We start from the raw sequence: 16,143 nt of genomic DNA, 5'->3' as shown, positions 1-16,143 counted from the left end.
TAAAAAGCAAATGAATATATAAAATAACCTAATAAAAACATAGAAGGTGTCGTCCTTTTATTCGCCCAATAAAATGCAGCACATCGATTAAATCACGTGAAATGTCGTGTCACTTGGAGTGTATAATCATTCGTTCACCTCACATTATTTCCTTGCATCCGTATCGTGGACAGGAATGCGCGCGCGCAGCCGAGCCTTTGGGGGAGAGGGGAGACACTATATGTGGCGACGACGCCTGGGCACGTGACCTTCTGTGGTTATAACGTCACGTGCGCCGGAGGTGCCGGCGCGGCTGCAGCAGCGGTTGCGGCACACGCATGGGAGGTACGGTGACCGTTGCGGCGCTTGTGTCGGCGTAGTGTGGTGCCGTTAAAGGAAAGTATGATTTCATAATGTATGCAGCCTAAACAGCTTCGCTGGCAATCCGTCCCGATACGAATGTTGCGGCCCCACGAATGTTTTCTGGATACACCACTGATGGCACGAGAGAAGACTTGTTTGCTCCCCCTCCTCGCATTGCACCATGCTATGCCATTGTTGACGTCATCCTGCAGGTTCTTCCCAGAAACCAGCGCAAATCTTCAAATCGCGGCGGAGCCTGCGCGTGCCGCAAACTAAACGTACCGTCATAAAAGCAAAGGTGCGCAAGACAGATGACGATTATTGTGGTCCAAGATGAGCCGCGAAGGGTGCAAGCTTTTTTTTTTAGAATGTGGCCGGCGATTTGGTATGTCGAACCACGGCCGCTGTGGCTTGGTCGAACACGCTTGGTCCAACTCCCGTGAACCCGTGGCTCGTCGCATCGCGTGCATTTGTGCCCGCGAAAAGAAAAGCGCGAGGCCACGCGCCGCCCCAAAAGAGCCAGTTTGCGAGCGAAGACGAAGACAGATATATCCAGAAAACCAGTCATTCAAACATCGCAATATACCCTCTGGTGCATTATCACTTCCGTAAAAAAAAAAAGAAAGTTGCTATTTAGAAGGATGCGTTGTTGGGCAAGTTGGTTCATTGTAATAGGAAACATTGGTTGCGCTTTTCTAGACAATCACATGTAGGAAGACAGGACAGGCGCAAACTAAGAACTGATGTTTATTCCAGAAAAAACACTTATATATTAGACCATACCAGCGCAGGCGCATCAGGGTATCAGCAGCATAACAGAAGAACAACCCAAAATCAGAAACAACCAAAGGCGTGGCTCACCTAAACATACTATCAAGAAAACGTGCCTCCCTATTGTAAAGTATGACTGATATATGTCACTGATGCATGCTTGTCCCTTCTTTTTTATATAATATGACTCAAGAAGTTCACGTGCTTTTTTATTATTGCACTTGCGCAGGATCTTAACTTGGTTGAGCAGAGGCCTGCATTTATGTTCTAAGCAGTGCATGGGTAAATGGCGTTGCTCCCGGTTAATAATTGATCTTTAGTGTTCTCGGATTCGCACGTACAAACATCGGCCCGTCTGGCCTATGTAGGTTTTGCCGCATGTCAGGGGAATCTGATAAACAACGCCAACTTGGCAATCTAAGTAGGAGTTCTTGTGTTTCACGCCGCAGCCACCTTGCTTCTTTCTGGCGTGAAGTCTCCCAATGCGGGCGCAAAGGTGACTCAGCTTACAGGGAGCCGAAAAGTTGCTATTGTAGCCTGGATTCGTGCCGGTCATTATCTCATTTGATTAAGGGAGGGGGGAGGGGAGCATGTTCCTTTAGAATATCGCGACAACAAAAGAAAGCTCCGACACAAGTTTTTAGGCTTCCTGCGGTTCGAGGGAGAGGAGAAAATTGTAGACAAGAACCGGGACACGCTCGCAGAGAAAACCAATCCCTGTGAGCGGGCATGTGCAAAATACTTCAGGGTGATCATTATCATCATCATCAAAAACACCATGTGTCGGCCTTCTGAAGTGGTACACTTTCCGAGCACGCTATACAACGAGTCACTGCACAGCGAACGGCAGCTACTGGACAGTCGCAGACCAGCTGCAATCGCGCTCGCTGCGACGCACTTCGCGAACGCCGCTTGTGCCTCGAGGATGGCGTCGTCGGGCCGTGCTGCTGGCTCCGCTGGCGCTGGCCTCAACGCCGGTCTCCCCAGGGACGACGACGGCCGGATGAGCGCTTGCAACGGCTACGCCACGCTGCGGGGCGGCGACGGCGAGCCGTCGGCGAGCAGCAGCAGCGACGACAGCAGCAGCGGGGACGACGACGGCACCAGCAGCGGCGACAGCAGCAGCAGCGGAAGCGGCGACGTCGCGCAGGCCGGCGCGTCCCAGTCGGAGGACATCGACATCGAGGAGGCGCCGACCGTCTCCATCGTCGCAGCCGGGGCCGCCTTCGCTGCGGGCGAGCCACAGATGGGCATCTGGATTCAGCCGAACGTCGTCCGCCCGGCGGACCTTCCCAGCGACCACCCGGACGAAGTTCACGACTGGAGCGGTTGGCCAAAGTTCCCTCCCAAGAAGGACTCGGATCAGCAGCATGCGATCGCTCCGAGTCTGCCGGCCAAGGTTCCCCATGTCACCCTCGTCAACCAGCACGAGTTCCTGCTGCCTAGGATGGAACTGCTGATACACACACAGGGCAGGCGAGTGTCTTTTTTTTTTTTCGGAGCTCCCCGTCGGGTGCTCGATCGGCATGGGTGTTGGCGCGGCCTATCCTGGATCGTATGCGCGTACTGACTCGTACTACCACAGAGCAGCGGATGAGAGGAACGCACGCTGTGTGCGTTCTTGTAGTGCTCGGGCGGACGCAGCTTTCTTCTACGGAGTTTGTCGTAGTTGTAGCGTCGTGGCGCATTTAAAATACTCATTATTGCGATACCAGTTATGCGGAAAGACGATATGGATTCACCTCGTCGTGCAAGGGGACGAATTCAAAACGGTTCGCTTTCCGAAGCGTTGCAACATCGCACTCCACAGGGCAGCGTCCTGCCTTCCGTTGTTGGCATGAGCGTTCCGAGCACACATTAGCGTTCCTGCCGAGACGCTTCACTTACCACGTCGTGATGTACATGCTGGTCTGAAAGAAGCAGTGGACAGTAATCACGTGACGCTAGGCATTTATCACGCGTATGATAATCACCGTGTCGTTTTGCGAAAGTATCCCTGCAGTTGGAACCGATTGAGCAGTGTTGAGAGCAAGGTGATTGAGTCGCCCATGTTCGTGGCTACAGGCAGCGCGTCATTGAGATACGAGGAACAAGCACCTATGCACGAGCCACGTATATTGCTGTCGGTTCATGACTTTCTCAGCATGGCATCGTGCAATCATGGTGTTTTAGCTGCTCGTTTCGACACGTGCTTGCCTATACCCATCGCGTGACAACGGTGTTCGTCAAAAATGAACGTGCCTCGACCATCTCCCTCACATGCAGGTTCATGCAGCCAGCGCCTTCGTTTCGGATTACAAACTTGGTGGATGACTTGCAGTACATGGCCTGGATCACCTTCACGGATTCCACTGGGAGCGAATGCGGTCAGTGCGACCGAGACGCTACCGTCGTCGGCCTTTTCCCCGCCTCCCGAGAGAGGCGTCTTTCTTTGCGTTTCTGCGTTTGTTTGTGGTGAAGTACGAGGCACGTCCTTGGACTTCTGCAGTTGGCCAGTATTCCCACCCGGATTCACCCTATCCCGGTTCCTCGTGGAACGGCCGTGTGCTGTCGTTTTCTCGGCTGAAGCTCTTCTCCAGCGACGGCTTCACTTCGAAACCACCCCCGGTGAGAGTTAGTTCGCCGCTACCCCATTTTAGCCGCGCTTGTGATTTAAGTTCTCGTTCGTAAGTTGCACTATACTTCGCAGGCTACCAGTGTAAAACTCCCCGGTGTCCTTAGCTACCGCCTAAGAGACGCGAAGGCTAAAGCCTAATGTAATTCACATGAATCCTCCTTCATCCACCTTAATCTTCCTTAATACACCCTAATCCTCCTGAGTACACCTTAATTTACTTTGGTAATCATTAATAAAGTTTTATACACGGCTGGACATGCTTTGGTTCCCTTCTGGCCTTCCTTAGGTACTAAGCACAACTTAGCACTTAGCACAACTAACAGCAAGCAAAAGATGAAAATAAAAAGCGACGTCACAACTGGAAATGGCAGTCACGACAAGATCTTATGCTGCTTGGCGCGGATGCTTGAATTTCTTTGCCGTCCGGCATTTAGACCGCTACGCCAGTAGCTACGCGTATTTTTCTTTTGAGGCTGCGGCGAGCTTGCGACTCGCCTCGGCTGAAGCGCCAGCGTGTCATTAAACTATACGAGTGGCGTATGTGTTAATGTGAAGATAATTAGGCTGTTATTGACAGCAGTTGCTCCAGTAGGTTCCTTATGAAGGTACTATGGCGAGCAGACAGTCGTAATGTATGGCAACATATGCGAAACCTTTTCCCAGAATCTTTCGCAATTCCGCGCGACACCATGTATTCATATACAACAATTATCAGACAAGATTGCCCCGTATCATTATTTAGAAAACATTCTACTTACTAATTTTGCTGCCCGTCAGACAATCGGAGCCTGTGTTGGGCGAACGAACATAGCGCGACGTTTCTTCGCGGACCGTTCCGCATTTATCGTCACGACGAGACGCAGCGTGAACTTACACGATAACAAAAAAACTTGCACTCACACCCTACGCCAATGAATGCCGTGCGCTAGGTCAGGCGAAATTTGATGTGAAGTGCACGCCACGCTTTAAACAAACGCACAAGGAAATTTTAAAAAAAAGCTCGGACAAAGCCGCCGCGTTCAAGTACACGAGCACGTCATTCCGAACGACGTAATAGCTGCTTTGCACAGTCTTCCCAAGGCTTGCGCCAGAGTCACTGATTGGTAGGCGTCACCGAGACCAAAAAACTAAATTGTGAAATAGAACATGACTCGTATGACAGTACTTTGTTCAAACTTTTTCGAACATTTTTTTTTTCACATAGGTTTTCTAGTTTCAGTGTTTGTCGCCCCCATCCCATCCCCCTCGCCTAGTCGCGCCTCAATCATGCACTACTAACTGATATCTCTGGCGATAAGTTTTGGTATGCTTCGCGACCTATTTAGATGGAGCTTGCCTGTGTACTTCACAGATTTGAACGAGCGCGTACGTTGCACTAAGACGCAGGACAGTACTGTCAAGTGCTCAGTGTGCGTTCATTCAAAGCTGGCTCAGCGTCACTTGGGGAAGCATATCAGGAATTTACGACAGCGCGGGTGACAGTTCTCACCGTGCATGTCCTGTCTCGTGTCTTGGTGCGTGCCTGCGATGGCTTTCACAAGTCGCATTCTTCCGAGCCCAGCTCGTAACACGCAGTCTTACCACAATACTCGTCGCTATACCTGTTTTCTTTCTGGTCATTGTGGTTTCTCGTCACACCAAAAGTGGCACAGATGACCATGTAGCCCAAGGAGACTGAAACACTTATTTTGGTAATTTTTGCTCTGATAGCTCGTCGATCAACGGACGCCGAGAAGTGTCAGTTAGATTGAACTGTGGATGGGTGACCAAAATTCAACCACTCAGCCAACACTGTGACACCCAGCGCCTTACTTTAAGATTTGCCTTCATAGGACAGCTAGTGCAGGAGGTGCCAGGCCAGTTTTGTATTGAACTAAATAACGAAGTGCTTTGTGGCAGTCATGCTGCTGTACACGGCAATTGTTATAACTTCCATCAATGCAGTTTAGCCTTGTGATAATGGAGTTAAATACCTTCATTATCAGTGGACAGTTCATTCAGGGTAAGTGGGCTCCCAGTCGCACACTACAGAATTGGTGCATCAAGCGGGCTGGATTTTGATTTTTGTACATATGTGCAATATCATACGAATAATAAAAAAGGCGTGCATTCTACTGACTAAACCGCGATTTAACACCTGCCCCACTCCAAACTAAACGCTCAATACAGAAACTGCCCTCTTTTGTATGTCTTGCAGATCACTCTAACGTGTAACAATAGTTACCGCATCCAAGTGAACGTTGGAATCGTGGAGGACAGTGGACACATCCTGAGCGCGTCGGTCGTCCGACAGTTTGTCGGTGCCTACTTTGTCGCCGTCACCCAGTACAGCAAGAAATCTAGGTGGGTATTGCGGTTTCAACGCGGGCTGTTATCTTCCCTTTCCAAATCGGTGCACTTAACATTTCACTCTCCTCTTCTTTCATTCTCTCTTTTCCTTCTACAGCTGATGATACCACAATCAGAGCTTTATTTTCATTTTTTTTGCTTCTAGTCTCTCGCGTCCAAGCAACAAGGGGTTGAAGACTAAGGCACGATAATATAATGTCCATATACTTCGCACTGTTTTCACGACTTCCATTGTTTCTGTGATAACATTAATAAAAACATATTTGTCGGTACATAAAGGTCTTTTCTCCTTTTTACTTGTTCAATGACATTCCACAGGACAACAAAGACAATGTAATTGTGGTGTGGCTAGAAAAATAGACCTGCTGCACACACGGTCATGCGGCAGGCCAGTTCCCGCCCTAAAAAGAACGAAAGAAAAAATGGAAGCACTCCCAGCACATAAATATGAACACCCTATAGTTCTCTTGCATACCTCACAGAAAATGCATTGCGCACAGAATGCAACCTGGAGATGCAGTTCCCACCAGAACAAAGAATTCCCAACATGCACGTTATTGAGGCCATTCAACAGGTAAAGAGCGATAGCGCCCTCTGGGATACTTTACTGAAGATGTGATGGCTTGAACCATAGACAATTACTAGATAGAACTGTGGCCCTGTGTAAGGGACCTGCAAGCAGGGCAGCCCAGCCAGCATGAGCATGATGGATAGTACACGCATTTGCTCAAACTTCGTCTTTGTGACTTTGCAAAGTGATCGTTTTACGAAGGCCCTGCATTATAAATAATTAAACACAAAATATTGTAGGATTCACGCACAGCACCTCTAGCACAGAAGCCCAATATTGATATGATTACGCCACGGACGCACGGACAAGTGGAACCAGTGCAATTAGCAGCGATTATGCGTACTTGCGGAGTCTCATTACCCTCTGCTTTAAAGAAAAGCACAAATTGCTTCGAATTTAGGAGAATTTAGGCCCAGGTGTAGCGTAATAAACGACGCTGCAAGAACGTCCGAATCCACAAACACGAAGATCAGACCAATCCTCGTACTACCCACCATTCCCGTGATGGCTGAACAATCCCAGCGCCAAAGTTCCCTGCAGTACTTCTAGTAAACTCTATGGCTTAGATGGCACCCAGCCTTTCAAGTGCAGGCGTATTTTTTGCACCTGCTTGCCATGATGTGAAGGATTTTCAAGGTGTTCACTTGGACAGGGAAGAGGATAGAAGTACTGTTAAAGCTCAACATAACGAAACTTAACTGCCACTTTGGGCCCAGATGGAATGACATGTTGCCGTTAACGCACCTCTAACCGCGAGATAGTGAGTGGCCCCTGAAGTGGAGCCGCAAGTTCCTCTCACCGTCATGTTCTGTACAAAGTTCAAGTGCGATAAGATTCGATCGCGCGCTGTATGCCGTGGCTGCGAAGGGGAGCATGCGAGGGTGCGACGAGAGGTATATATGATCGTGCGCATCGTCTTCCCGCGCGACCAAAGGATTGGGGAGGCCATTGCGTGGTAAATATGCTCAAGATGACCGCGCTTCTCTTTTTGTCTGCCTATGGCTGTCGGTGCAGGGCCCCAACCCGCTCTGCATAAAGATATCTGTGGCGGATTCAAAGGTGCGAGCCGAGACGGCCGTGGCTTCATGTGTAGTGTTTACTCTCGCGTCTGGTGCTGGAGGTGTGTTCACCAATTTCTTGCTTTTGCTTGAAAGTGGATGAAAAATTTGAAAAAAAGGAGGGCCTAAAAAGTAAGGTTTGCGCTTATTTTTCAGCGCTAAGCTCTTAGGCGCCCGTTCCTGCGGCGAGCGTCGACATCGTGCCTCGACGTCTATACCCGAGCGAGCGAGCACAGTGAAGGATGAAATACCGAAGGCGGAGCGCGGATAAAAGACTGCGATAGCGAAGAGAGCACGAGGCGGAAAGCGGGGGAGGAGGGTATCGCTAAAGCATGAGAGGAAAAGCGGAGTGCTGCGCAAGACGCGCCCTGCGGCGCCAACCGTTACGAGATGGCCCCAGAGTAGCGCGCCTTTTACCGCCCTTATCTCTTCAGCGATGGCACGTGGCGAGCGCGTCCACCGATACCATATATGTATATGGAAACCAAGCGCTGCATGAGCGGAGGTCTGTCTGCGGCGGCTGCTGTGAATCGCGTCCATGCGTCACCTATGCGCTACCTCTCGCGATCTCCCGATTAGCGATGCAGTCGCGCCACACTTCGGTCCGTTTGCAACGTGCCGCAAGAGACATCGTCAGCGCCAGTCAATATATCGCGAAATGAAAACATCTATACAGCTGCGCTCAAATTTCGCGTTGGGGGAGTATCGTAATCGTCGGTGAATTTTTTTCTTTCAGTATTGAAAGAAATTCCGAACTGTCCGACGAAAATTTCCTACAATCGCAGTATCATTCGCATTGCTTTTGCAGACTGCTGATGTTATCAACAATGCACAAGCCTTACAGCGCCACGTTGCGGAGATCATGGGCAAAGGGAGTGTGACAGTGAGGTTTGCAGAAACAGCTGCGATAGCTGACGGCCAAATTTCTGTACTTCTCTCTCATATCATAGTGCTACGGCAGTGTGTCATTTGATGCGCCAAAAAATGCTTTTAAGAAGGCTCGGATGAGAAGCATTACTGTTGCCTTGTTGGTCTTAAGATAACCCGCAAATGTATTTATGATGCTGGGATCACCAAAGGCTAAGCTCCTGAATATTTCAGCCCTGTCCAAAGAAGCCGTATTGAGAGACCCGTTCTATACAAGCACGCAAAATACTTGCATCTTTTTTTAAAGCTACCATGAAATTGGTTCCAATACTCCTAATTTACGCCGTGCCTTTAAATACTATAAAAAAGAAGATTCGCTGTTTTTTTTCACACCGTGCTAATAGGACAAACTAAATTCAAGTTCCCTTAATTATGAGCCCGATGTGGTATAGATGTGGAGCAAAAGGGTTAACGTGTAGAAAGCTGTGTTCTCTATACCACTCGGTTTTAAGGTTCCCAACGTTGTGCGATTCGATGGCGAGATTTTTGCACATTGTCCCAGTTAACATTTCTTTCGCGTGAAAAATGCTTTCGTGTCTGCCCCGCTGCTCATTTGTATGCAGTTTGGTTCAACGAGCTTTCTTTACAGCCAAGCTGTATATATACTTCTACCCCTCAATGCATTTGTCTTGTCTGTGGGCGAAAACTCAACCAATCACAGCGGGAGGCGCGCGCCGCGTGCGCCGCTGAGTTTCTTGCAGCACTACCAGATGGCGCTCACTTCTGCGCATCCGGGAAGGGATGAGGAGCAAGGAGCAACTGAGCCAGGGGTGCCCTTTATTCCCACTGCTGTTTATGATGTCTTGGTGCGGCATTCTTCGATTCGGCGAATCACCACCGATCAATGGGCGCCAAAAGGTTGTGGAAATAGGGACCGGCGAGCAAGACGGATATTGCCAGCCACTCGGCTGGCAATATCGTCGGCGCGATCGTGACGCTCCGAGGGCTTATTGTAGGAACCCCTGTGTATTATCTGCCCCTCGCGTGCATTGAGAAGCTATGCGGTATGGGGTTAAGTAGGCGGGGGTGCGAATACTCCCAAATACGTGGTGTCTCTGCGCAATCCTGTGTCCACGAATTGCTGACAGTGTATACGTGTGCCGACAGCGCCATATGGCCAGCGGCCTTCGTTTTCCTGTGTTTGTCAACGAACAATCGAGGCCCGCCACGGACTCAAGGGTGGGTGTGTGTGGTGCAATACAAGTGCGCGACCTCTATCAGCAGGCGGGAATCACCCGTTCCCTCACCCCTAATTAAAAGGGGCGCGACCAAGACCTTGGGAGGAGCCGGGATAGAATTGGGTGAACTTGATTGGATTGTCACTAATATCTGCCATTCCCCAACACGGAATTAGGATAGCAGCTTGGGCTTGTTGATTTTCCATCCTGCTAGTAACAGCGCAAAATGTAGACAAGAGACGAGACAAGAAGACACCACAAGCGCTTGTGGTGTCTTCTTGTCTCGTCTCTTGTCTACATTGTCCTAGTCCTTGTCCCTAGTCCGGGGCCTCTGTGGCTTCTGCAGTGGCTTTGGCTGGGGACACCAGGGCCCGTTGGTCCTGGAGGGTTGAGCAGCCGAGCAGGGCGGCCTCCCAGTCCTCTCGGTGCATACCCGAGTTGTAGCCGATGGCTGTCTGCCGGTTCTAAGTTTCGCCAGCCAAGCTTCACGCAGTTTCTCGCCCTGCGACTACATGTGAATAAGGCTGACACAGGGCTCCCTTGCGTACGTCCGGCACTGCGGCACCGAGCAGTAGCCTACCATGCTGCACGCCTCGAAAGACAGCCACTACTTATTATAGTAATTTCAAATGTTGACAAGCAGACACCCAAGGTGGTAAAGCCTCACCACTTAATCAGAACCGTGGTGCAGGTGGGACTTTAAACTTTCGTTTTCAGCTCGCTTCGACGCTTCCGAAACAGCCAACGCGGCCGCTGTGTCCACGTGATCCCTCATGCCACGTCACGCCGACGGTGGCGCCAGCTTTCCAAGTGGTAGAGCTCGCCCCCAATACTGTACTACGTAGATAAGGGGTAGTGGGGGTGGAGTTAGTGTTGAAGCAGTTTTCCCAGAAACGTACAGGTGGCGCTGCGGCGCCTTTCACCTGACGTCTGAGGAATATGAAAGACTGTAAATGGGCTGGGAGAGCGTTCAGGTATTTGTACAGGATTAACATTGATTCACAGAGAAGGAAAAGAACTACGATCTTACCAGCAAGCATGTGGCCTGTAGGGTGAGCAACACAGCAACAAAGAACGTCAAGCGGAAAGTCAGAGAGGCTGAGATAACCTCATGAATGGTGGCAATGGAAAAGAGACCTGCCATGAGTAACTACCTATGAGGGAAAAACGAAATTAGGAAAGAAACAATTTATGATAACTCAAAGGGAAGCTCATTACTTCTCGAAGCGAAATCAGGAAGTGAGATATAAGAAGGAAGAGTAGGCATCTGCTTGCTGCGATAAAGCTAGGAAAACGATAGAACATGTTTTATTAGAACGTGAAGATATCTGCCAAGCAGTCAATTTAGGCACCACTGGCCTCCTTGAAGCCCTTGGGTTCAGAGCAGGAGAAAAGTAAACATGTCCGCAATAAAGCTTAGTGAGAGGCGATTGGAAGATTGGTGGAAGAAAAGTAGGGAAATACAAAAAATGGAGACATATAAACGCAAAGTTCACAATAGGGGTTGAGGAAATTTGGTTCTGGCAATTCATTGTGGGCTTTTTTTTTCTTTTTCTTCTTCTTTAACCTAGGTACAGACATTAGGCGGTATAATAGCAAGAGTTTGGTGGTGCAACCCACTGCCCCGTTACAAAGGGACGCTCATAATCATCCGTCCGTCCGTCCGTCCGTCCGTCCGTCCGTCCGTCCGTCCATCCATCCATCCATCCATCCATCCATCCATCCATCCATCCATCCATCCATCCATCCATCCATCCATCCATCCATCCATCCATCCATCCATCCATCCATCCATCCATCCATCCATCCATCCATCCATCCATCCATCCATCCATCCATCCATCCATCCATCCATCCATCCATCCATCCATCCATCCATCCATCCATCCATCCATCCATCCATCCATCCATCCATCCATCCATCCATCCATCCATCCATCCATCCATCCATCCATCCATCCATCCATCCATCCATCCATCCATCCATCCATCCATCCATCCATCCATCCATCCATCCATCCATCCATCCATCCATCCATCCATCCATCCATCCATCCATCCATCCATCCATCCATCCATCCATCCATCCATCCATCCATCCATCCATCCATCCATCCATCCATCCATCCATCCATCCATCCATCCATCCATCCATCCATCCATCCATCCATCCATCCATCCATCCATCCATCCATCCATCCATCCATCCATCCATCCATCCATCCATCCATCCATCCATCCATCCATCCATCCATCCATCCATCCATCCATCCATCCATCCATCCATCCATCCATCCATCCATCCATCCATCCATCCATCCATCCATCCATCCATCCATCCATCCATCCATCCATCCATCCATCCATCCATCCATCCATCCATCCATCCATCCATCCATCCATCCATCCATCCATCCATCCATCCATCCATCCATCCATCCATCCATCCATCCATCCATCCATCCATCCATCCATCCATCCATCCATCCATCCATCCATCCATCCATCCATCCATCCATCCATCCATCCATCCATCCATCCATCCATCCATCCATCCATCCATCCATCCATCCATCCATCCATCCATCCATCCATCCATCCATCCATCCATCCATCCATCCATCCATCCATCCATCCATCCATCCATCCATCCATCCATCCATCCATCCATCCATCCATCCATCCATCCATCCATCCATCCATCCATCCATCCATCCATCCATCCATCCATCCATCCATCCATCCATCCATCCATCCATCCATCCATCCATCCATCCATCCATCCATCCATCCATCCATCCATCCATCCATCCATCCATCCATCCATCCATCCATCCATCCATCCATCCATCCATCCATCCATCCATCCATCCATCCATCCATCCATCCATCCATCCATCCATCCATCCATCCATCCATCCATCCATCCATCCATCCATCCATCCATCCATCCATCCATCCATCCATCCATCCATCCATCCATCCATCCATCCATCCATCCATCCATCCATCCATCCATCCATCCATCCATCCATCCATCCATCCATCCATCCATCCATCCATCCATCCATCCATCCATCCATCCATCCATCCATCCATCCATCCATCCATCCATCCATCCATCCATCCATCCATCCATCCATCCATCCATCCATCCATCCATCCATCCATCCATCCATCCATCCATCCATCCATCCATCCATCCATCCATCCATCCATCCATCCATCCATCCATCCATCCATCCATCCATCCATCCATCCATCCATCCATCCATCCATCCATCCATCCATCCATCCATCCATCCATCCATCCATCCATCCATCCATCCATCCATCCATCCATCCGCCCGCCCTCCCTCCCTCCCTCCCGCCCGCGTCCGTCCATCCATCCATCCATCCATCCATGGATGGATGGATGGATGGACGGACGGACGGACCGTCCGTCCGTCCGTCCGTCCGTCCCATCCCATCCCATCCCATCCCATCCCATTCCATCCCATTCCATCCCATTCCATCCATCCGTCCGTCCGTCCGTCCGCCTGCCCGCCACTACGTACAGATGTTAACCAGCGAAGTGCGGCTCCGGTGTTTTTCACTGGGTTAATCCCGATGCTTCGTTAAACGACGGCTTGGTAGGCTGCCGGATCCTTGGTACGCAGTTGCTTGCGCTCGACTGCATGAGACTGTTCTTGTGCCCTGGCTGCAATATCGGCAGGGCATAGACGAGCTCGTTCTCGGTTCTGCTCGCGGCGTTGCTGATCTAAAGCTGCCTGCCCCTCAGGAGTACGTACGACTCGTGGCTAGAGTGTACTAGACAATGGTCGAGTAGGAGGAACGACGTTCTCCCATTGAGGCGCTGCTTGTTGAAAAATTTTGCAAGGGCGCTGCGAACGAACTGTATTCGAGCGGAGGGGTGGAGAAACGCTCCGCAGCATATTCAACGTAATTTCGCTGCGGCCGCTGAGACGGATTGCACGCGTACGTTCTTATAATGGTCCTTTATTGCAAATGCAAATTTATATTGACACCTTTTTGCTACGTATACATGTTTTACGCATGGGTTATACAACATGACATCTTCAATTTTGCTGTCGTTGTCTAGTGCGTTGTCTGCCAGCGAGCGCGTGTTATTTGCGCGGACGCTGGCGGACACACAGTTTTTCTCGCAGAAGGTCTGTGCAGTAAATTTTTTAATGGTTTTATTTGCTTTGATGCGCACGCGACTCTTGTCGGCCGGTACCAATTGTAGTTTTAGCCAGCTGAGCTGCTATTTTTAGCAGTTTTCTAAGAGTAACACGTAATTTTTGCCTCAAAAGCCGCCTATATCGACTGGTTCACTCGGGGCTGGTGCAGCTTTTAAAAGAGAGACGCCTATATTCCGGTCGGTGTTTTCACTTTTTCAATCAGTGCATTTAGAATGTTTTATATTTTTTCTCTTACATGTACGTCTTTGACATATATGTCTATGTACCCTTAGATTTAACCAGAAGTGCATTGGTCATCTGCATCTGTTCGCGCCACGCCGTCAATAAACCACTATAATATTATTTCTTTCATTGTTGTCCCTGATGGATGTGCCACTAAGAAGGCGCGTAAAATGACACGATATCAATAAAACTTTTCGTAGCCCCATGTTGCAGATACTCTCCGAGAAAAGCAATCAAGGCAATTACTGGACGGTAATACGAACAACAATGCTAAGGAAAATGTGTTGCGCGTGTACTCAAACTGAATCGGGGGGACCGGGAAGTCTTTACCAATGTAACCTCCGTGAATTGTCTGGCGATCTCCTTCAACGTACCAGCAGGCGAAATGAAGTATAAACATATAGTCTAATCGATTGGTGTTTGCCATTCAGATCGTGTTCGACTTCATATTCCACTATTAAAAATTATTGACTAGCCGTTTCCGTTTGAACGTAACGCATAACAGCACTTTTGATGCAAGTGAGGACTCTTATTTCGAATGATTGTGCGGTTGGGGCGTCGTGGCTGTTGCGCAGAGGCTCAACGGTTCATGAGAGAATTAACGCACAGGTGCTAATCGGTTCTGCTGAACAAGTTCCTAGCTGTCATTCAATATAAACGACCCGTTTTGGGGCAGCCTGTAAATCTGCTAACTTGATTCAGGCAAGGAAAACTTGTTTTGACGGTATCACCATGCCTGCAACCCATTACAACTTGTGCCCAATGTGGTGCCACATTTACCTTCTTCAACGAACACAGCAGACCTACATGTGATGCATGCCGTTCCTTTAACTGCTTCATTGTTATCATTATGATAGTGCACCGGATAACTGAACGCAGCCGTTTATAACACAGAGGCTGCTTACTTGAGCGGACCGTGTAGGTTTGGGAGCGGCATTAAATTTAGGTATGAAATATAATATAAGGCAAACATGTTTTTATAAGAAATCAGACTCGAGAATAATTTCTTTCGTTTATACTCCTGAAAGAAGCCTAAGGGCGCGGCTACGTCCTTTTTTGTATTATTTAATTATTTATTTATTTAATGATCGCATCGAGACGTTTCACGTCTCGATGCGATCATTAATCATCTTCATGATCATCTTCATGATCATCTTCATCGATCATCTTCATGATCGCATCGAGACGTTTCACGTCTCGATGCGATCGATTTAACATGCACCTGAACAGAAGCACACGAGTGTTTTTTTGAACCCGTGAGCTCGAGTTTAGCAGCGCAATGCCATATCCACTATGCTGCTACTAATTAGGCTGCCGCGCCGCCTTTTTTTTCTTTGTTGTTGTTAAGCCTGGACTGGACAAAAAAAAATTTCTCACGGCATCAAGATGGCAAGTTGAGTATTTTTTCGTCTGTCATGGTTATGAATAGGCTAGACACCTTCAATAAAAATATCAGTTGAGATTCAGCGCCGTGCCATCGTTTTATACCTTCCTTTTGTCTGTGTCTTGTGTTGCGCTGTAACGAACCTTACAATGAATTTCACACGGCTTACGCGTCAAAGATTAGCATATATAATGGTTACCTACGACTGTTTTCGGCACCCGAGGTCCGACCGTAATAAAAGAACCCGTACCGATTACTCCGCCTTATGTTACGCGAAGAAGGCGAAAACATGAATGGAATGTTGCATTTCAGTTTTTTTTTCTATAAGAATAGTTCCTGTAAATCTGAGTATAGGGCATCGGATGGGGCAGATACGTTTTATTAGTTTGAAGCGGTAAGCAGGAAGTTTACATACGTTTTCCGTCTGCGTTTCGCAAGACCTACTGATGGAAAACTATATGCGCTAAAATACACACGAAAGATACATGCTCCTTGAAGATCAAAAAGAATATGCTCTCC

The 16,143-nt window shown here is 49.0% G+C and overlaps 1 protein-coding gene across 1 annotated transcript; it reads left to right on the top strand.

Annotated features, from left to right (window-relative positions):
- The first annotated feature begins 1,687 nt into the window (after window positions 1-1,687).
- On the top strand, window positions 1,688-6,357 carry LOC139057504 (uncharacterized). Its single transcript, XM_070535867.1, has 5 exons — window positions 1,688-2,589; window positions 3,379-3,479; window positions 3,602-3,720; window positions 5,928-6,073; window positions 6,177-6,357. Exons 1-5 carry the CDS (start codon window positions 1,892-1,894, stop codon window positions 6,178-6,180), a joined length of 1,068 nt encoding a protein of 355 aa, XP_070391968.1. The 5' UTR covers window positions 1,688-1,891; the 3' UTR covers window positions 6,181-6,357.
- Window positions 6,358-16,143: the final 9,786 nt, after the last annotated feature.

Source organism: Dermacentor albipictus, chromosome 3 (assembly GCF_038994185.2).
Source record: "Dermacentor albipictus isolate Rhodes 1998 colony chromosome 3, USDA_Dalb.pri_finalv2, whole genome shotgun sequence".
Classification (NCBI taxonomy): domain Eukaryota; kingdom Metazoa; phylum Arthropoda; class Arachnida; order Ixodida; family Ixodidae; genus Dermacentor; species Dermacentor albipictus.
This window is presented reverse-complemented; position numbering and strand designations above follow the sequence as displayed.

Coding starts and splice junctions, on each gene's coding strand:
- LOC139057504 (XM_070535867.1), top strand. CDS start 1,892: ATGTGTCGGCCTTCTGAAGTGGTACACTTTCCGAGCACGCTATACAAC. Junction 2,590..3,378: donor CTGATACACACACAGGGCAG/GCGAGTGTCTTT, acceptor CCTCACATGCAG/GTTCATGCAGCCAGCGCCTT. Junction 3,480..3,601: donor TTCCACTGGGAGCGAATGCG/GTCAGTGCGACC, acceptor GGACTTCTGCAG/TTGGCCAGTATTCCCACCCG.